The 21,309-nt window shown below is 51.3% G+C and overlaps 7 protein-coding genes across 7 annotated transcripts; 4 read left to right on the forward strand and 3 right to left on the reverse strand.

Moving 5' to 3' along the window:
• Positions 1–354: 354 nt before the first annotated feature.
• On the forward strand, positions 355–1,273 carry M438DRAFT_349401 (histone cluster 1, H3g protein). The gene is made up of 2 exons (XM_029906391.1): positions 355–408; positions 583–1,273. The coding sequence occupies exons 1-2, from the start codon at positions 384–386 to the stop codon at positions 966–968; spliced, it is 411 nt and encodes a 136-aa protein (XP_029756117.1). The 5' UTR covers positions 355–383; the 3' UTR covers positions 969–1,273.
• Positions 1,274–1,471: 198 nt separating this feature from the next.
• Positions 1,472–3,203, forward strand: M438DRAFT_349402 (uncharacterized protein). The gene has a single exon (XM_029906392.1). It carries the CDS (start codon positions 1,960–1,962, stop codon positions 2,722–2,724), a length of 765 nt encoding a protein of 254 aa, XP_029756118.1. The 5' UTR covers positions 1,472–1,959; the 3' UTR covers positions 2,725–3,203.
• Positions 3,204–3,487: 284 nt separating this feature from the next.
• On the forward strand, positions 3,488–4,820 carry M438DRAFT_282851 (PCI-domain-containing protein; the record flags this gene model as incomplete). The annotated part of the gene is made up of 2 exons (XM_029901332.1): positions 3,488–3,752; positions 3,814–4,820. The coding sequence occupies 2 exons, from the start codon at positions 3,488–3,490 to the stop codon at positions 4,818–4,820; spliced, it is 1,272 nt and encodes a 423-aa protein (XP_029756119.1).
• Positions 4,821–5,759: 939 nt separating this feature from the next.
• M438DRAFT_305570 (uncharacterized protein) lies at positions 5,760–12,984 on the reverse strand. Its single transcript, XM_029902233.1, has 2 exons — positions 12,710–12,984; positions 5,760–12,636 (listed from the first exon to the last, which is right to left on the reverse strand). The coding sequence occupies exons 1-2, from the start codon at positions 12,763–12,765 to the stop codon at positions 6,024–6,026; spliced, it is 6,669 nt and encodes a 2,222-aa protein (XP_029756120.1). The 5' UTR covers positions 12,766–12,984; the 3' UTR covers positions 5,760–6,023.
• A 325-nt stretch (positions 12,985–13,309) lies between these two features.
• Positions 13,310–14,440, forward strand: M438DRAFT_349406 (uncharacterized protein; the record flags this gene model as incomplete). The annotated part of the gene is given in 4 exon segments (XM_029906393.1): positions 13,310–13,316; positions 13,403–13,458; positions 13,667–14,047; positions 14,061–14,440. 3 exon segments carry the CDS (start codon positions 13,310–13,312, stop codon positions 14,045–14,047), a joined length of 444 nt encoding a protein of 147 aa, XP_029756121.1. The 3' UTR covers positions 14,061–14,440.
• A 1,594-nt stretch (positions 14,441–16,034) lies between these two features.
• Positions 16,035–17,058, reverse strand: M438DRAFT_123942 (uncharacterized protein). The gene has a single exon (XM_029898767.1). The coding sequence runs from the start codon at positions 16,811–16,813 to the stop codon at positions 16,127–16,129; it is 687 nt and encodes a 228-aa protein (XP_029756122.1). The 5' UTR covers positions 16,814–17,058; the 3' UTR covers positions 16,035–16,126.
• A 374-nt stretch (positions 17,059–17,432) lies between these two features.
• M438DRAFT_339469 (ras small monomeric GTPase-like protein RasB) lies at positions 17,433–18,189 on the reverse strand (the record flags this gene model as incomplete). The annotated part of the gene is made up of 2 exons (XM_029904219.1): positions 17,433–18,053; positions 18,112–18,189. The coding sequence occupies 2 exons, from the start codon at positions 18,187–18,189 to the stop codon at positions 17,433–17,435; spliced, it is 699 nt and encodes a 232-aa protein (XP_029756123.1).
• Between the last annotated feature and the right edge of the window lie 3,120 nt (positions 18,190–21,309).

Here is a 21,309-nt window from a genome sequence, read left to right on the forward strand (position 1 = left end):
TAGCGGATCAAAATGGCGCTAAGTCGAATTCGTTCCTTCCTAAAAGATCACGCTTGGATAACCAATGAGAGACCGGGATCTGAGGAAGGAGCGACGCACGTCCCCACGAATCCAGTCGTAACTCGGCGTCTCGTCAGCCAAAAGCACAAGCAAAGAAAGGCAGTTTGAAGTGCCAGAATCAGAGCGGTCCAACGCAGCCCCATGAAGTGAGGCAACAGTGAATGATCTGGCTTTGATTTTCCAACCCGCACTCGACGCCCACCAACGCCTATAAAGCACCTTCCCCCACTCACTCTTACACCTTTCTCTCCATCATCCAACAACCACTTCCATCTCTTCTATCAACAACAACATCTTCTCAACAACACACAAAGTCATCTACAATGGCTCGCACCAAGCAAACTGCCCGTAAGTAATCACTTGCTTATCACTCTTCCTCATCATCGCCGCCGCCTTCTGCGCGTCGTCACTGCCGGGCGCGTTTTCGACGCGTCTCTGGCTTTGGCGCCACCGCACCTGGCATCAACAATCATCACTTCACTCCACCTTCTTCCATCATCAGTCGCTTACATTCATTCACAGGCAAGTCCACTGGTGGCAAGGCTCCCCGTAAGCAGCTCGCCTCCAAGGCCGCTCGCAAGTCAGCACCTTCTACCGGAGGTGTCAAGAAGCCTCACCGCTACAAGCCCGGTACCGTCGCTCTCCGTGAGATCCGTCGCTACCAGAAGTCGACCGAGCTCCTCATCCGCAAGCTCCCCTTCCAGCGTCTGGTTCGTGAGATCGCCCAGGACTTCAAGTCGGACCTCCGCTTCCAGTCTTCGGCCATCGGCGCTCTCCAGGAGTCCGTTGAGGCCTACCTCGTCTCTCTCTTCGAGGACACCAACCTCTGCGCCATCCACGCCAAGCGTGTCACCATCCAGAGCAAGGACATCCAGCTCGCCCGCCGTCTCCGCGGCGAGCGCTCTTAAGCTCTTAACACCATCATCATGACAACTTGATGTACTCTCTCATCATCAGCATCATATACCACCAACGAGAAGCTTGAGGATGGATGGTCTGAGGGACATTGATGGGATGGTTGGCGTTGGTTTTCTTCTGACTTTCTTCTACTGAGTTTTGCAATTTTTCGAGCAAGGGAATGACATGGGATTCGGGGTTCTTACTATCATGGGGTGCACGAAAGCGTGCACAGATTCAAGAGAGCATTGATTGTAACATAATGAAATGCACACACACAAAAGGCCGGGCCCGGGCACTTTTGATTCAACTTCAACTACTTCTTTCCACTCTTTTCATATCTTGTGACATGTTTTTGATCTTCTTGATTGATATCTCTCTCTACGAAGCCCTTCTGACCATCGCTCCTTTCGTATCTTACACTGTATTCTCTCATCACCAGCTTACACTGTTTACTGTTATCTTTCTCGTGACCGAATCTAAGGATGATACTACCGCATGAATGCACGATGCTTTTGCTGTCGATACGACCGTACAAAGAGATGAGCAACACCGTACGCTCTCAGTGGACATGCCTCTGGTTCAGTAAACATTGTGTATCTCTACAGCTAAAATCGGCAGACATCTGTACACGAGATGCTGGTACGGAGCGCGTATCTGCGTGCCGGGGACACGTCAGGCCTGAAGCACGGTATGTCACGCAACAGGCGATGGTCTGATGTAAGCGGTCCTGCAACATGTTCTCAAACCAGCCTACTACTACTTCCGACAGATTGAGCGAACAGCGTGCTTTGTGACTTTCAACAATGTCTATACCGCTTTATCATAACAGTAAGTTGATGCCATACTCTTATCAATGACAGGATCTCGGGCGCAAGCACGTCAGCTCCGGCGCGTTCTCGAAACCTTTCAACTCCGAGCCGAGAGCCGAGATCGCCCAACAATGTTGTTCTCCCTCTCTTGTCAAGAGAACACGATGTCTTCACGAAAGAAGCCACCGATATGAATACCTATACCCTTGCTGGACGAGGCAACAGACTGCTATTACGACTACGATTGAACGGCCAGCGACGACTGAACTCCACAAAGCCCGAAGACAAAGCCAAAGATGTGACTCCACCAACAACGATTCCAGGACCAGGAATGGGATGGATTGAACCATTGAAAGAGCCATTCAGGGCATATGGTCGCATGCAACATCGCTCACCATATATAACACAACTATCAACGACGTTGATCATCTACTTCTTGGGCGACCTCTCTGCACAAAAGGTCTCCAGTACAGAACCTTACGAACCCTCTCGAGGACTACGAGCGCTCGTCATCGGCGGTATATCGTCTATACCCAATTACAAGTGGTTCATGTTCTTGGGCAATCACTTCAATTACAAGTCGCATGTAGCGTCAATCGCGACCAAGATCGTCATCAACCAGACATTCTTCACACCATGCTTCAACACATACTTCTTCGGCATGCAGAGTCTGCTATCGGGGCAGACGCTGGCACAAACAAAGCAAAGAGTTATAGATACTGTGCCGACGAGTTGGAGGAATAGCTGGAAACTGTGGCCGGCGGTCACGGCATTCAGCTTCACCTTCGTGGCACCGCAATACAGGAGTGTCTTCGCTGGCGTCATTGCGATTGGATGGCAGACTTATCTGAGTTGGTTAAACATGCAAGCGCAGAAAGAGGAGGATGAGAAGGCGAGGGTCTCTGCTGCGGCGGCTCCTGTGACCGCTCCGTCGACGGCACTTCCTGCTGCATGAACATGATGGAATACAACAAGCATGATGCAACAGGAAGCTACATCCTTCATAAGCTACGGAGCTTTGGTCGGCAGTCAGCTGGACTTCAAAAGAGCCAGTATACCCATTGTCAAGGCTCGTAACCGCCAGCGACCTTGCGCGGTCTGCCTCAAGGAAGAAAGAGAGAAGATTGTTGATCATGGAATCATTCCATCTTCTCGAACCTGGTAATGCTCTCCTCGGCTGTCGCAATCCACAAAGGCGGTTGGGCAAGACTCATGACTGTTGAGTAATCATACTGTGCAGGCGCTTTGCGAATCGACTTATCTTCTGATCTATGTCCTGCTGGTTGCTCTTGGTGGGACATGTTCTGGAAATGGTAATTCTGAGAAAGGAAAGCATGTTCAGGAAAAAGGAAATGCGATAGACAACTCGGAAAAGCAAGACCTACCAGATAGAAATACAGAACAAGTAATCAAAGAAACAGCATCAAACCAAAGAAATAAGTTTAACAAGAAATTGGTGAAACGATTGGTGATGATTCGGAGGACAAGAGCGAAACTCCGCAGGCTTGGCATCCATGAAGCAGTGATGGCATCGATGTTCCGTAGCTGAGTAGGAGCTATCCACGCCTGAGCCATCTCAATCAACCAAACACCCACCTTCATCGCCGCATCTCCCATCCGCCGTCTTTTACTCTCGTCTCGCATATCGCTCCATCTATAGCGATTGCTCCCATCCTCCTCTCATCCACACAGTAAACACGCCCTCGCCTCACACGGTCATGGCGCAACAAGACAACGCCGCACGCATCGCCGAAGCAAAGAAGCAGGCAAAGGACCAACCGCAAAAGGCCGAACAGACTTTCAAGAGTGTCCTGGAACAAGGCCCCGGCAAGTCCGATGCCGCCGCTCGCGACTATGAGAACGCCTTGATGGGTCTTGGTGAGCTGTACCGCGACCAACGCCGCACGAATGACCTGGCCGAGCTCGTCCAGCAGATCAAGGGCGTTCTCTCATCACTGGCAAAGGCAAAGACCGCAAAGTTGGGTGTGTATCTTCCGATTGTTCATCTCTTCTCATCTCACAATCTAACTCACTCGTGTTTCAGTGCGCCAACTGCTCGACCTCTTCATTCCCATCCCCGATTCGCTCGAAACACAGATCACCGTCACAAAGTCATGTATCGACTGGGCCGTCCAAGAACGTCGTGGTTTCCTCCGCCAGAACCTCGAGACACGGCTGGTGTCGTTGTACATGCAAAAGCAGAGCTATTACGAGTCCCTTACCCTCATCAACCGTCTGCTCAAGGAGTTGAAGCGTCTTGACGACAAGCTGGTTTTGGTCGAAGTCCAACTCCTTGAATCAAGAGTCTACCACGCTCTCGGAAACGTTCCCAAGGGTCGCGCCGCCCTCACATCTGCCCGCACATCCGCCGCCTCTGTTTATTGCCCGCCATTGTTGCAAGCCAACCTCGACATGCAGAGTGGTATGCTGCACGCTGAAGATGGCGACTTCAACACCGCCTATTCATACTTCATCGAAGCCCTTGACGGCTACCACGCTCAGGACGAGACTGAGAAGGCAACCGCTGGTCTCATGTACATGCTTCTCTGCAAGATCATGCTCAACGCTGGTGACGACGTCAACAACCTTATGCAATCCAAGCACGCTCTCAAGTATGGTGGCAAGGGTCTGGACGCCATGAAGCACGTCGCCAAAGCTCACACCGACCGTTCGCTCGAAGAGTACGAAACCGCCCTCGCCGATTACCGTCATGAACTCGCTTCCGACCGCTTCATCGCCACTCACCTCCGCCGTCTTTACGACAACATGCTCGAGCAGAACTTGATCAAGGTTATCGAGCCTTTCAGCCGTGTTGAGATTGCACACATCGCCAAGATGGTCGGTTTGGATGTCCACCAAGTCGAGCACAAGTTGAGTCAGATGATCTTGGACCGTGTCATCATTGGTGTTCTCGATCAAGGTCAGGGATGCCTCGAAATCTTTGACGAGCCCGAGCGTGATGCTCAATACGATGCCGCCCTCAACACAATCGACAAGCTGAGTAATGTTGTCGATGTGCTCTACACCAACCAGGCCAGTCTTCTGGAGTAAGATAGCAATCTCTGATGCTGCATTTTTGGCAATCGGAGTTACGGCAATGAAAGGGAAGGCGGAGTGTACTCATATAGAAAGATGGGGCCAAGCATGGAAGAAGCGGAAGCGAAAGCGAATGTTTCTCGAGCCTTTTAATGAAAAAGATGAATCTTCTGACACTTTTGCACTCTTTCCAACCATCGGTGACCTGAATTGTGAGGGTGCTTGACTTACGAAACCAGAGAAAGGAGACCGGTCGTTCGCCTGTCTCCTTTGGCATGCACTCACCTTCAGCCTTGTTGATACATGTCTTCAATGTAAGCCCAGATAAGAGGAGAAGAGATGGTCGATCGTCCGTTTCTCAATCGCTATTTCTCAGCTCTCCAGACATCTTCGTCTGCTTGGGAGGAAGTCGAGATCGGAGAAAGAGGGTGGTTGGGAACAGGGTGATACCCATGACAAGCTTGAAAACATCTTAATCGAGGATATCGTGACCGCCAGCGATGATGTCGAATATACGAGTGTGTTGAGCAGTTGTTTTGTAATTCTAGCTCCTTGTGAGAAGAGTCGGAGGCGATTGAACTGGTGGTTGAAGAGTGATATCGAATTGTCTGAAAAACAGCTTCGAATTGGGGAAAGTGGTGAAGCAACGCATTGGATGGAGGGAGCGAAGAGGCTCAAGTGGACGGTGGTGAGGAAGATGCAGACGGACGAACAGGAAGATGAAAGAGAGGCAACGTGGAATAATTCAAATGTCTGCAAATCGTCTCACTCAATCGAGGAAAGAGCCAACCACAAGAATCGATGGTCGCTCTTTCCACTTCATCACGATCATCACAGTTGTCACTTTCCCCACCCCCATTACCATCACGATCTTGGCATACCACGAAGTAGTCACGAAGGCAACAAAACACAGTCAAGTTAACAAGAAAATAAGTAGAATTCGCATAATCAACAATCGTCTAATCGTAACATGAAAACACCTGGTCTGCGGTCCCAAGAAAACAACAAAACTTATGCCTCGGAGGGCCAGGTATCCTTCAGAAGCAGAACAAAGAAAAGAAAACAAAGAAACAACCAATGCGCCCATTTTTATCCACCTCGTCAATCCCATTCATTAAAAACGCATGCTTTGCCTTCAGAAAATAAAGAGTAAGAGAAACCAAAGAAAAGAAAAGGGAAAAATGCACATTATGCAGTAGTTTTGCTGGCTGGAACAAATCAAGCAGCCTGGTCTTCGTTCACAGTGGCAGGGATCATAGCGCCGGCGAAGTAGTCACCATTGCCTTGGAGAGCGGCGGTGGGAAGGTCGGAGCCGATACCAGAGTCGCTGGGAGGAGCATAGGGGACGACATCCTTGCCAGCAACAGCGGCCTCAGCCTCAACAGGCATGGCAGGAGTTTCAGGCTCGACGTGACGCTCGCTTTCAAAGTCGCTATCATCGTCTTCTTCGTGGATGTGGTCCATTGTGCTGCGGATGGTGCTGCCGAAGCTGGTACGACGGTCGAGATCACTGCCAGTCATGTAACTACCAGTGTCGTAGGTGCCGAGCGTGCCCAAGCTGGTACGGCGACCATCATCAGTCATGCCAGAGTTGGACTCGGTCCAGGTACTCTGGCTACCAGCGTAGCTAACACTGCGTCTGCTGCTGTTGTAGTATGAAGAGTCGAGACTGTCGCGGCTAACGGGACGAGAGTCGTAGTCACGGCTCTGAGGACGGTATTCGGAGTCTCTGCTCACAGGTCGAGAACCACCATAGTTGCTCTCAATCTCAGTCACCTCTTCAATGTCGTTCTCCTTGTCGGCTGCAGCACGAGCGGTACCCCAAGAGATCTTGCGAAGCTTGTTATGCTTGAGAGACTGACTGCGGTTGATCGAGCCTTGTGCAGAGACCAAGCTGGGTGCTGCGGCAGAATATGTAGCGGCGCCGCCAGTCGGGAGGTTACCACTGATCTGACTAAGAGACATGATGCGACGTTCACCAGTGTTGGGGGTAGTGCCAGTCTTCTTGGGCATACCACGAGTCTTCATAGCCAAAGCATGACTCTGGAGAAGACTGGGAGTAGTGGGAGCCGGAAGGTGTGTAGTTGAAGCATCACTGGGCAGACGGAGATCGCGCATGGGCTTCTTCTTAGGAGAGGTCTTGGGTGTCTTCTGCGTGAGAAGCATGGCACGAGAGTGATCGATCAAGCCCTCAAGAATGCGACGTTCCAGTGCGTCAGCCTTCTCGTCCATGTTGTGCAACTCCTCACGTCTGATCTCCAAGGCAGTGTGAAGAGAAGCGACATCGCCATTGAGACGTGCCTTCTGCGCAGCCAAAGCGTCCTTCTCAGCACGAAGAGCCTCGACAATGGCCTGAAGGCTCTCCTTCTCCTCGTTGAGGGAAGAGATTTCGGACTCGATGTTGTCCTTCTGAACCTGGCGGCGCTCGAGAAGCAGAGCAACTTCCTGTGCCTCGAGCTCCTTGCTCTCTTGGCCTTCGGTGATCTGCTTCTGTTGGATGGCGACGAATGCGGAGACCTCGGCAGCGGTAGCCTTGACTTGAGCGTGAATCTCATCAAGACGTTCCATCTGAGCTGTGGCTGCACCGGCTTCGCCTGCAAGGTTGACAAGAGTGTCGAGCTTCTCATGAACTGCAGTATCGCTGACGAGCTTGTCAAGCTTCTCGTGAACAGCGGTGTCGTCATACTTCTCGACAGGCTCAACAGGTGCCGGCAGCAGGGCAGGGAGGGCTCCCTTAAGTTCCTCTGTCTGGGCACTGAGGTTCTCAGAGAGGTGGTTCTTCAGGTTGTCAGCGAAGAGAGTCTCAACGTGAGTCTTGGACTCCTCGGTGGCGGCACGGATGGTCTCGTGCACAGTCTTGGCCTGCTCCTCAGCAGTGGTAGCAAGCTGTTGCGAGTGCTCGTAGTGAGCGCTGATGAGAGCATGAAGCTCCTTGAGCGACATGGAGAATTGAGGGTTGTACTCGCTAAAGTCTCCTTGGAGGAGAGTAATAGCTTCGGCAACCTTGACGACTTCGTCACGAGTGGTCTGGTGCTCGGTCTTCAGGCCATCGTTATGCTCATCCATCTTGAGCATGGCTCCTTCAACCTTCTCAAAGACAGTCTTGGAGTCTTCGGAGATCTTTTCGGTAGCCTCGTTGAATGAAGGGATGAATGCAGTGAGGGAAGTGCCCAGAGTGTCGATGGAAAGCTTCAGCTCATCTGTCATCTCCTTGGTGCTGGTCAGCATCTCCTTCTGTTGCTCGACTTGGTCCTCCATAGACTTGGCCTTCTCATGGGCAGCGGCTTGAGCGTCGTCATACTTGCTCATAAGACCATCGAAGCAAGAGTCAACCTTCTCAGTGACAGCGGCGACAATAGCATCCTTGTGCTCGGCGTGCTTCTCGAGCAAGGTCGAGCTGTTCTGCTCATGGTCGATCTTGATGCCACCCAGAGATTCGTGCGAACGTTCAAACTCGTTCTTGACAGTCTCCAAGAGTTCCTTGATGTCAGCTGCGATGCCTTCGTCACCGGCCACCTTGTCATCGATCGACTTGATGGCCTCCTCGATGTCGGTCATGCCGGGTGTACCTTCCTCGACCTTGGCAAGAATGTCAGCCTTGACTTCCTCCAAGAAAGTCTTGACACCAGAGATAGCCTCAGCCATCTCTTCAGCCTCCTTTCTGCGGTCGTCGAAAGCCTTGGCAGTAATGGCAATGTCGTTCTCGTAACCTTCTCTGACCTTGTCATGACTCTCGCGGAAGTCATTAATGAGACCAGTGATTTGCTCAACATCAGCCTTGGAAGGAAGTGCCTCGGGATCAGGTAGGTTGAGTTCCGAGATCTTCTCCTTGATCTCAGTGCAGAGCATGCCGAGTGCATCCAAGTCTGCCTTGTCCAAGTGAGAAGCTGACTCTTCTTCGTCTTCCTCAGGTGCCTTGGACTTGGAGTCCTCGAAGGCAGTGGCGAGGTCCTTGAGGAGAACTTCGACAACGGCAACATCCTCCTTGGTAGCAAGACCATCAATGACCTCCTTGGCGCTACGAACAGCGGCTTCGACATCATCTAACTGTTCTCTGCTGGCGGTAGTGGCAGGAAGCTCCTCGAGCTGTGCCTTGGTGTTGCGCAGCAAAGTCTCAATGGCATCGGTGTCTTCCTTGGTGACAGCGTTGTCGACTTCTGCTTGCTCCTTCTCAGCCATCACGGCGAGAGTGTCTTGGATGTGTTGGAGAGTCTCTTCCATGCCAAAGAGATCCTCCTTCAAGGCAGTACCTTCGGCAGGAGCTGATGATGCAGAGGGCATATCACCAATGCTGGCAGCCAAGCCTTCAACCTTGATGTGGAGTTGAGCGAACAGAGCTTCCATTCTGTCCTTGAGACTGATAGGAGCAGCCTTGTCATCTTCGCTCAGCTCTCTTGAACCTTCTTCACCAGGTGCGTCGGCGAGAATGAGCTCACTACCCAGAGCTGTGGAAGGACGGTCACCGCCTGTGAGCTTCTCCATGTCAGCACGGAGGCTAGCGACACCCTCCTTGAGTGTCTCAAGAATCTCGTAGTTGACAGTCATATCGACAGGCTTGTCCATAATCTTAGAGACGTCGGAACGCATGTTGTCGAGACCTTCGTTGAGAACGTCCATGAGCTCGTTGTTGAGATTTCTGTGCACCTCAGGGTTGTCGATCTTCTTCTCGAGAGAGGACTGAAGATCATCTAGACCAAGTCTGACAGCATCAAGAACCTCTTCGGTATCGGCGCGAGAACCACTAGAGCCCAGAGAGTGACGGATCTGCTGGAACTCGCCTTGAATGGCCTCCAAAAGAGCTGTGTTGACACTCGAGCCAGAGTTGGCAGCGGCAATCTCATCGAGACGAGTTCTTATCTCATCGAGAGGTGCATGTGGTGTCTCTTCATCGTTGTCGCCGTTGCTGAGAACAAGGCCCTTGGTGGTGGATTCGCGGAAGTTCTCCAGTTGCTCCTTGAGAGCGGCCAGCGTCTCAGCATTGGCCTCGCCTTGCTCAGAGCTGATCTGCATGCGGATGGTGTCGACAGCCTCACGAATTGTCTCAATCATCTCGTCTCTCTCAGCGGCAGCACCGGACTTTAGGAGAGTGGCAGCAAGTGTCTCGCGCAGGTGAGCTAGCTCATCCTTCATAGACAGCAGGAGGTCGTTGTCAGACGAACCGTCTTCACGGGTGCCGACCTTGTCGTGTAGAGCGTCCAGACTCTCTTGGATAGATTCGATGACTTCGGCCTTGTGAGTGTTGGAACCAGCGATGACGGCATCACGAAGAGCTTCAAATTCAGCCTTCATGGCTTCCAAAACTTCCTCGTTCGTCTCATCAAGTAGGCCGCGGCTAGAAGTCTGGTTCTTGAGTTCCAGGAATCCAGCTTCAAGAGCTACAAGGATCTCGGAAGTGCTTGAAGGACGACCTTCCTCACCTTCACGAGAGTTGAGACCGCTGACAGCCTCGTGAAGATGTTCGAACTCAGCCTTGATGTAATCGATCATCTCGTTACGACCATTGGCAGGACCTTCGGCGCAGTAGCCTTGGACATCACCACGAAGCTGTTCGAGACCATTTCTGACAACATCGACAATCTCGTCCTTGCCTGTGACATCCTGAGCGCGGTCAACATACGACTCCACTTCATGGCGCAATGACTCGAGACCATCCTTAAGAGCGTCGAGAACTTGCTCAGTGTCATGACCGTTGGCAGCAGAGTACTGTTTGAACTCGCCCTTCATCTCTTCTATGAGGTCGCGCAGTTGGTTCAATACTTGCTCACCGAAGCTGCCGAACGGAAGGGTCGATCCGTCAAGACTGGCCTTGACAGCGTCAAAGAGATCATCCTTGCTAATCTCAAACTCGCGAGGAGCATGAGGACCATGATTCTCAAGACCTTCCTTGACTGCTCCGAGGACAATGGCATGAGTAGCAGCATCGTCTGGACCAGCAGACTTGAGCTCCTCAATGGATTGGCGAATGGAAGCAAGCAAGTCCTCCTTGAAAGAAGCCATCTCGTCAACAGGTCGAGGAGGGTTGAACTCTTGGAGCGCGCGTTGCATAGCAGACTCGACTTCCTCGATGTTGGCACCGGGGGCTGCAGAGGGCTCCTTGTTCGATTGGTAGTCGTGCAGACCTTCCTTCAAAACGGAGAGGATCTCATCACGTTCAAGACCGAATTGTTGAAGCTCAATCTCAGGTCTGAACTCTTCGATAGCATCCTTGACGGCTTCGAGAATGCTTGCCCTATCAAGACCTTCTGATTGAGGCTGAGCTTGGACAAGAGCGGAACTATGCTCTGTAATGGCACTCTTGACAATGTCGTACATGTCCTTGTTCTTGGTCTCGTCTTGGTGGTTGGACATGATGAGTTGTTGTGAATTTTGTTGGATGATGTGCTCCATGTGCTCCTTGAGTTGAGAAAGACCTTGGTTGACAATCTCCTCAACATCGGTCTTGATCTGCGAGCCATCTTCGGCAACTCTGTTGGTAGAGTTGGCCTGGTCGAGCTGGCGACCGAGCTCCCGACCCATGCCTAGAACTTCGCCACGGAGGTTCTGCAGAAGTGCCTTGATCTCATTGCTCAGGCCACCGCTCTGAGAGGTGCTGTCCTTGATCTTGTGGAGGAGTCTCAGGATGTCGGCGCTCATGGCATCGATAGCCTTGGACTTTTGCTCATCGTCTTGGGCGTCCGAGTCGTGACGGACAAGAGCGTGACTACCCGACTTCTCCTTGATAAACTCAGAGAGATCGGCCACCTTCTGAGCGGTCTCGTGAGCCTGAACGTTATCCCGGCTATGCTTTTCGAGCAGTTCTGACAAGGTAGATAGAAGACGGTCTTGTCCATCCTTGGTGACCATCTCGCGAATGATCTTCTCCAGCATGGCAACACTGGCAGCACCGTCCATGGAGAAGGGGTTGGGGCTACCAGGGTCGAGGAAACTGCCGTGGCTGTTGGAGCGAGGAAGTGAGCCGAAAGGTCTGGCTCCAGCAGTAGGTGAGGTCAAGCCTTTGTTCTCGAGCAGACCCAGACCGAAGGCTGAGGATCTACCACCAAAGACGGAGCCAGCCTCAGAAGCGCTCACGTTGGAGAGAAGGTCGCGCAGGTTTCTGCGAATCTCCTCGTCGCGGCTGTCGGCAGCCTGCTTCAAGCCGATCAAATCAGCGGCGTTGTCCTTGCTGCGGCGGTTGAGCTGAGCCATCTCCTTTTGCATGCCTGATGTAATGTTCGTAATATTCGTAAGTTGGGCCATCATCTCGTTCAGTGTCTTGGGTTCGCGGGATGAAGAAGAGGCCGTAGCGTCGTGATGAGATGAGTCGGGATCGCGAGCGGCCATGGTCTGCAGAGCGAGCATGGTGGCTGATGGGGGAGTGTTCTCGCCGAGGATGGCTCTGGGACGAGAGGCAGGACGGAGATTGGGGGCATCTCGGAGGGCATTTCTGTCGGCGGGTGTGGGAGTGTGGTCTTGAGGAGGACTTGAGAAGTAGTCGCCTCTGGCACCGCGGTTGGGTGAGGTTTGGGGAGTCGCGGTGGATCTTGAAGTAGGTCTCTCGGGGGAAGTGTTGCGCATACCATCAATGTAGGTACGCAAGTCGCTGACACTGCCTGTCTGGAGTGATTGCAGGCGACGGTGGTGAGCACCCTTGATTAGCGACTTGTCAGGTGAGGTAGCAGGGACTGGGTTAGTTGTGTAGGCGCTGGCGGGCATGTTTTCACGAGCGCGTTCAGTCAACCTCTGGGCCGTGGCCTGGATGTTAGCCGAAGCATTGGAACGTGTGGCCAGGCCAGGCGAGCCAGGTGGAATAGGCAATGGCGGAGGGGCTCTGTCTGGGTCTGAGCTGTCCCACCTAAGTTTGGAAAGATGGCGAGTCAGTCCCATATTCGCATCATGGGTGGTCAAGGCGGCATCATAGGACTTACATGGGCACTGACTGGCGACCAGAGTCGATGGACTCGCGATCGCTGTAGCTAGGCATGCTGAGGAATGTGAAAATGCTGTGATGTGGTGATGATAGGACCGAGGGAGCGCAATTGCTCAAGAATGCACGCTAAAGCTGTAACAATCGTCACAACAACAATTGCATTGTACGCAGGATGGGTATCTCAAAGGAATCCGTCAAAAGCACAGAGTCAGGTCGTCGCAAAAAAAAGATGCAGCTGCAATAACAGGTGGGAGATTGAGGGCGAAGACGGTTGGAGAGAACCGTTGTGTGATGGAGCGCAGGGCGGAAGTGTAGATAATGTTTAAGCGCTGGGCTGGCGGTCGACTGTTTACAACCAACAACATGCAGCCTCTCTGCGTTGCTACGGACATGTTAACCCCGAAGCGGAGACTAGCCGCTTTTGCTCCGTTCACCGCCGCGCCAAGCAGAAGTGAAGGTCGACCAATCAAGACAGAGACGGGATTTGCCGACATCCCACCCGCACTGCGAAAATTCGCCTAGCAGCCAGCGCTCTCAAGATTTCGAAGGTAGACGATTTTGACCGACAAGACATACTAACCGTCCCAACCCAGCAGCCATGAAGTGTACGTTCAGCGCATATTCCCGCAGTCTTGATCGCGATATGGAGATTGTCAATTGCGCAGAACAACTGCTGACAGTGTCGCTTTAGTCCTTAAGGTCGGCCGTGTCGCCATCATCAGCCGTGGCAGATATGCAGGCAAGAAGGTACGACCATCAAACTCTCCAGCGGATCGATCGACGAGATGGAAGAATACACATGGGCAGTGAACGAGTGCCGCATAAACACAGAAAGAGCTTGGATTGGTCTTGGGATTCAGAGACGAAACGCACAACCAACACATCTCCGACCGTCGAACCGCAAACCTACCTGCACATGTATCGCCGAACAACCCACTTACACAGTTTCCTTTAGGTCGTCATCATCCAGCCCGTCGACCAGGGCACCAAGTCCCACCCCTTCCCTCACGCCCTTGTTGCCGGCATTGAGCGTTACCCTCAGCAAGTCACCCGCCGCATGTCCAAGGCCCGCCAGACCAAGCGCTCAAAGGTCAAGCCTTTCATCAAGGTCGTCAACTACAACCACATCATGCCCACTCGCTACACTCTTGAGCTCGAGGGCCTGAAGGGTGCCGTCACCAACGACACCTTCAAGGAGGTTTCGCAAAGAGAGGACGCCAAGAAGAACATCAAGAAGGCCCTCGAGGAGCGTTACCAGAGCGGCAAGAACAAGTGGTTCTTCACTCCTCTCAGTATGATGAGACCCCGTCCGTACCATCGCAGGCCAAACGACTAACATATCTTCGCAGGATTCTAGATGACTCGACAATGCGCGGTGCACTTCTTGGTTGGGGGAGTCTTTCAAAAATTACTTCATGGACACGGGGGACTCAAGACTTAGCTGTCTTTAACGCATGATCATGGGACATAGCGAGTCAAAATACCAACGTCTCGAAACAAAAAGGAAAAGTTCAAAAAAATTCTTCCAACCTCTTCAAAATGTCCACGAGCAACAAGTGCAGGATCTGGTCGAGTTTGGGAGCGATACCACCGAACGAAAACTTCAACACGCCGGTCTTGCGAAGACATCTCACCTTCAACCACGTTCACCGCATACGATACCCGCGAGCATGGCAACACACTGCGGATGATGGCAACGATACACACTGTTCACGACTGTCCCCCGCGCTCGATGTTAGCCTTGTCTCGTTCATGAAATGCAACAAAAGTCATGCCTGATCATTTCGTCCATTTTCATGCTGCTACACGTGCAATACTTACGCAGATTTGAAAACGTCTCATGCTGATGTCTAGTCAGGGTCTTGGTTGATCTAGGCCAATCTTGTGAATATGCATGTTGTGACTTCGCGACTATAGTTTCTCTTCGAACCCAGAGCCCTGCCGTTCATCAACCTGTTATCGTCCTAATCAACCATCAGCGACTCATCACAATCGACTGCCCGCAACCTCCATAAAATCGTGCTTCTGAAAAGGCTTCGGTCTAGAACCCGGATATGGTTGTTGCCCAAACCGGTCTCATCTCCGGGTGTATCATGTCTGTCCGATCAAGATTTCGCACATGCCAATGTCGAAATGCTTGCTCAACAATGCCATCATATCTTTGCTTGATCCTTGACATCACTACAGTTCTTAGCTTTCCACACATACATCCTCGAAACTCGTGTATACTTGGATTGGAAGACCTATTCTCAAGAAAGACCTGACAATTTGCTTGATGAAGCAATACTCGAATCGTCTCTACTGCGAAGAAAGCAAAGAGCACTTTGACACTATAACGTGACTATGCTAGACACAACAGTGTGATGGATAAATGCCTCCTTAACGGTTCCTCCAGAGCTTTGCGAGATAGGAACACGCCTAGTCAGTAGTGATATCTCCTGATCAGTTTCTCGACTTCCATGAAGGAAGATGAAGAGCCGTAGACTATGAACAAGCTACACGGCCCACTCTAGTCTCTCCAACACTTTCAAATGTGATGAGATCTATGGACTGTTCTGAACACAAAGGTAGAAGAGCTGGAGCCTTCCCAGTTCCCTCTTTCAGACATTTGAGATAACGTGAATCCAAAATAGTCCTTCTTGAGCATGCCACCGAGAGATCTTCCGTTCTGCACATCACCTGTCTGATAGAAGAACCAGTCCTTTCCACAATACAGCTGCATCGACACAGGAACACATCAATGTTAAGATTCATTCACAATGCCCGTGGTAGTCGTACCTAGTAGTGAACACCCCTTACGACCACTTTCAAAACAACCAGTCTATCAACATATTTCAACCAACCTCCGTACCTTCCTTTTCGAATTCAAAATCCCATCTCGACCTACCGCAGACTCACCCGTACTCATCCTTCCCATTCCCCTCTTACATATCAAGCACGCCATGGAATCCGTATAGCCAAACGTCCGCAATACGCACCTCTACATCCTGACTTCGCACATGTACCAGACATTCTCGCACCGAGTAAATCTAACCCTAAGAAGCCACTCAAACCAGGAAACAGACCCGCGAACATCCGGTCACAAAAAGTCCATAGCTTGCCCGTTTGAGCCAGCTCTGAAGGGTTTAGCTGGAAGGAATGAATGGGGAGAGAGAGGATGGAGGTGTCGGACCTTTGCATCCGCAAGGTCCGCATGGCCGCCCATCTCGATATTCCTATCCGCAGATGCATGCAAAGACGATAAGCGCCGTCTGTATTGCATACCTACCTGTCAAGCCGCTTAGCCTCTACCCTACATCTCCCCACTGATGACCATTCCATTGTCCAGAACTTCAGAGCCGTTATGAAACTCGTGGGACTTGCAGAAAACTTGCAGAACAGCTGACATGATTGTTGATTGGTTGTGTGACACCTGTCAAGGGGGCCCGAAAAGCCAAGGGAAAGTGCAGCCACACCACGCCAATGTGAATCCTTCAGAGAGGACCCTCGGACCCTTGGAGCTCTCTGCTTCCTTCCAAGCCCATGCATTACCCCCAAGTGGCAAGATCGTGCGTGACTGAAATCGATTCCATTCGGTTAAACGAGTCAGTGAGGACCAAGGATCACATGAAATTGTCGAATTCGGAAAGACATTTTGAAGCGAAAAGCATTTGGAGAGGGGACACGTGAGAGGAGACACTTGGAGAGCAAATATTTGGAGAAGAGACCCTTGGAGAGTGTATACACTCGAGAGAATTATCATAAAAATAATAATAATTGGAGATATGAAATTTTTTGGTATGTAGAAACAGGAACCTCCCAGAGATTCCAGGAAAACAGGCATGTGAAAATTCAAACCAATCATACCTAAGATTTTTTGAAAGACCTCTCCATCTGCATATCCCAAATAACCCTCCCTTCCAGGCTTCATTTTTGGTTTCGTCTTTTTTTTGTTGGCACGCCGAACTGGTAAACTGTACGCCATAAGCGCCTCGCTGGAAAGAAGATGACGATGAACTTTCGAGAATGAGAATGAAAAGAGATGGAAGAGGTGATAACAGTGACGACGGCTATGTCGTCCCCGTACCACAGAAACACGTCCTTTGTTAAAACGTTTATACATAGAAGTGAAAAGCAAAACGAGCCTCCTCTTTCGTGGACAGAGAACATTATCGAAGATGTCTCAGGCACAGATCCGGATGAGTGCAGTCGAGGCCGATTTCTTGTATGACAATGCCTGCAGGAGACTGGCAACTAGTATCTTTTGCGAGTCCAAAAAGAGCTGGCGATTGCGCAAGCACCAACCGTGAAGTCTTGAAGACCTCGACATGCAAGAGGATGGCATTAGTGAGATGGAGGCCTGTTGCATTGTTGAGGTTAGGTCGGAGAATGCAGGAGGGCGGGAAGTATGAGACAGGCGGCAGCTCTGCTGTACCAGGCATGATGCCATGGAGGTTGAGGGCAGTCTGCTCCTATCTATGACTTTGTTGACAAGCCTCGGATGTTGGTGAACTCAAATCCGTGGCCTCGGTGCGGAGAAGTCGATCAAGTCCGAAGCGTTTCTCAACCGTCATGGGAGAAAGAGAGAGGGAGGGAGGGAGAGGGTCGATGGTTAAGGAAAGAAGTCGGTCGTGGTCGTGGGCGAAGAGTAGAGGTAAAGGACATGGTCGAATAGAAAACAAGGCTCTGCAAAGTCGTATGGTCGTCGTGATGAAAATGCAGAAGATGAACAAGGTCGGCGCTCAAAGGATGACACACTTTCCACCAGAGCGTTTTGACTTCTTGACGGTGCCACGACTGTCGCCGGTGTGCGAGCGGCCAGAGTCCTTCTTGCGGTCGCCGCTTCTGCCACCAGAGGAGTTGTGTCTTTGACGGCGCAATTGGCGGACGACATCATAGAAGGCCTTCTCGACGTTGACGCAGTTCTTAGCTGATGCCTCGACGAACTCGCAGCCCAATTCGCGAGCGAGGGCGGCGCCTTCTTGAGTAGAAACCTCGCGCTCAGTAACACGATCGCACTTGTTTCCGACGAGCATGACAGGGGCGGGACCGGAAGACGACGGGGCTGACAGGCTGGGCGAGCCGGGGTAGGTGGGCGAACCGGCTTGTGCAGACTCCTTGACGCGTTGGATCTGACTGTAGAACTTCTTGATGCGTTGGAACGAGGCGCGCGAGGATATGCTGTATACCAGAACGAAGCCTTCACCGTCTCGGATCCACTGATCTCTCAGCGACACATATTCTTCCTGGCCCGCCGTGTCCAGCACCTCGAGCATGCATGATTGGCCGTCGATCTGGACTTGTTTGCGGTATGAATCCTCAATTGTCGGGTCGTAGGTTTCGACGAAGTGGTTAAGACAGAGCTGGCCATGTCGTCAGCGTTGTCGCTCGCATTCCTCGAAGCTGCAGGTCAGCACATACCTGAATCGTGAGGGCAGTCTTGCCGACACCGCCATCTCCGAGCACCACCAATTTGTACAAAGTCATTTTTCCCGCCATCTTGACTGGGTTGAAGAGTGCAGACTAGAGTTGAGGAGAGAAAGTAGCAGCGCTGCGTCGTGTGCAAGTGCGAAGGATCTGCGGCTGGTCAATCTCGGCGGGCGGCGGTCAAGTATTGCAACGTCGAACAGCTTCGCAGGCGTGAGAGTCTGGGAAGGGGCGGCGCAGATTGCGTTGCTTGAACGGATCGAATCGAGTGCAGGAGACGCGCAGCAAGCAGGGCAGGTGCAACAACAGAAGGGACTGCTGAAACTTGACAGCAACAGATACAGGGATATTGTTCTGAGGCTGTAGAGCTAACGCACGTAGCGGCGCCGGGGCCAAGGCTTCAAAGGGGGGCAGGAACGACGAGGGCGCAGGTTGATAAAGCCAAACGGCAAACGGCAGCGACTGCTATATCTGCAATCCAAGGAGACGCGGATGGAGTAGGTATCCTGCTGCAGGTGCGAACAAAAGACAGACGATGAAAGAGGAGAGGGTCTTGCCTTTAGTTAGCTTGCCGACTAACACCTAGCTATGCCTAGCACCAAGAGCTTGTTTCCCTGAGAGCGAGAGAACCACGACCGCACTTGCAGCCCGACCCGGAAAGCACCAACAATCCTGACGCTGCGGGGGTGTCCACTTCTCACCAACTCACCAGAATGCTGATGCTATCCCGGCACGACACTGAAAGTACACGCCGCCTCTTTGTCCAGCCAAGGACTAAGCATTTGTCTCCACTGCCCGCCTTGAACCTTCTTTTCCACCACCAACGCGTCGTCCACTGTTTACTGTCCACATCCCGACCTGCCAGTACGCCCAACCTCTCAATGCACACCATCCACTCTCCAGACTGTTTGCCATCTCATCTCGTTATCTGGTTGAGATGAACTGCAGTTTGTTGTCTATTAGAGTTCCACAACTGTATGGCTTCCTCGCTCCCCTCATCCTCCCGTCTTTCAACCATCTTTAAATGCTCCGACGCGAACCCTGATAAGCCAATCGCTGGGACCCTAAATGAATATCGTACTCTGACGAATGCGGGACTACCACTCTTTGACCACTAAACAATCACAGAGCGGCGTGCTGCTACTGTCATGAGGATAGCCATGCCGAGCACTTGTCTTGAACTTTGCATTTCGCCATTCGCTGCCTTCTGATTCAGGCTGCCTGTCTCGTCCGATCACATTTCACTCTCTGACTCGTCTCCAAAACTCCAATGTTGGAGCTTCTCGTACTGACCTGAGAGTTTAAATCTGGATCGGTAAAGTAAGGATCTGATTAGATGTGCTTTTATGTTGCCTATTCATCTTGCAGACAAGAGTCATTGGTGATCAATCGCTTCATTCGGCCATGCCCTGGTTGAATGATCAGTCAACACCTGAAAGCCTAAAAGCTGAACACAAATCCACCGACAATCCTCACGAAACAGGTCGCGACCTCGAAACCCATCAATTCCAATTCAACAGAGCCGCAGCTCCGTCAATCCGCAAGATCTCGACTGCCGCGCGCAAGAGATCTGCTATTGTATCTGCCGGCTTGCTGATCAGCGCCTCGGTTAATGTTACAGGATAGGCATCGAATAAGCCTATCGGTTATGACTCCGAAGTAACTACAACCTCACATTTCCAACTTGGATAGTTGGTGGAGACCAACTCGCTAGTCGACGCTTGCGTTACATAAAAGCTGTGATCCCAGCAAACGGCTTTTCAGCTTCGCTTCACAATACGGTGAAAAGAAACAATGGATCATGGGCAGTAGCATCCTGTTATGCAGATGCGGCCTGCAAAGATGCAATTGGAATCCGGATATCGAACTCTATTTTTCATGGCTCATCTACCGTTGCTTGCTTTTGATGGGCTTGTATTGCTACGGGATCAACTCAGCACGATCTCGTAAATCGTGTACGCGTTTCTGAACCACGAACGTTGGGCTTCAGTTGATGACTCGATCACTGCAGCAGTTTGGTACGCACCGTTGCGCCTGGCTTACACAAAGGAAGGCGCTATGTCGATCAAGCTCTCTGCTGCTGAGCGGAACACCCTGGTCCCGTGTCCGTTTCCATGCATCGACGCACAATGCAGGAGTTCTTCGGAAGGATAGATGGTTGATAGAGACAGAAAACAAATAAACGAGAGTGTCTAGACCTTTGCAAGTTGTATTGACAGGAGTGTGCTCATCTGACTCTTTCTCGAACAATGTCTTGAGAACAAACGAGATTCCTTCATGATTGGCAAGTGCGTGCTCCAGACTGAATCTCTTTGACATGTAGTCGACATCGAATCGACATTTCGGTCCTTCGTCTCTGAAGATCAACCTTGGCAGCTACCTGTAATCATAAGGGGCAATGATTCTCAGAACGACATTTGCAATTCTATTCATGCTGCATCTTGACCCAGAATTGGGCACGACTGACTGCACACAGCAGCATCAATCTCTACTGCATCCAGAAAGGGCTGTTTCGACTCGTAAAGAATCTCGCATCCTTCGCGAACATGACTTCGAGGAGATGATCGAGATAACGTGTTCAAGGGTCTTTTGAGTTGCCGGGGCTTGTGAGTTGGTGCCAAACCGCTCTATACGGCGATCCCCGTGCCGCTTTTTTCTTGCGGGCAAATGCAGGCCATTCCTCACCATATTTCGTCGATATCGCCCGCTCAGAGGGAAAATCGGGAAGTGTTTTTGGGGTTCATGGTATAGACTAATTTTTCGATGTACATAGAGTCCTATTCAAACAAATGGAGGAGGCGACGACCTTAGATAATCCATGGCCATTACTGCTTCCTATGTATATAGCTATTCCACCTCCTCGTCGACATCGAGGAAGGCTTCTTTAATAGTCTATTAGGTTAGTTCGTAGGGGTCCTTAGCACTGCCCTCGCCTATAATAACATCATTATAATAGGATAGGTTACCCTAGTCTTCTCTCTCTCTTCTACTAAGCTAGCGTTTCCTATACGACACGCTAGCGTAGCATATAAGAAGAATTCTATAGCTACCCTACGTAGAGCAACGAATAGCTTTAGCTATAGATAGACCTATTATCTAAGAGTGATCTATACGTTGCTATATACCTTTATACCTTTATAATTCTATTCGTTCTACCTAGGTAGTAGCCTATAGATCCTCTATCGCTCCCTA

The sequence above is a fragment of the Aureobasidium pullulans genome (genome assembly GCF_000721785.1).
Source record: "Aureobasidium pullulans EXF-150 unplaced genomic scaffold scaffold_29, whole genome shotgun sequence".
Taxonomy (NCBI): domain Eukaryota; kingdom Fungi; phylum Ascomycota; class Dothideomycetes; order Dothideales; family Saccotheciaceae; genus Aureobasidium; species Aureobasidium pullulans.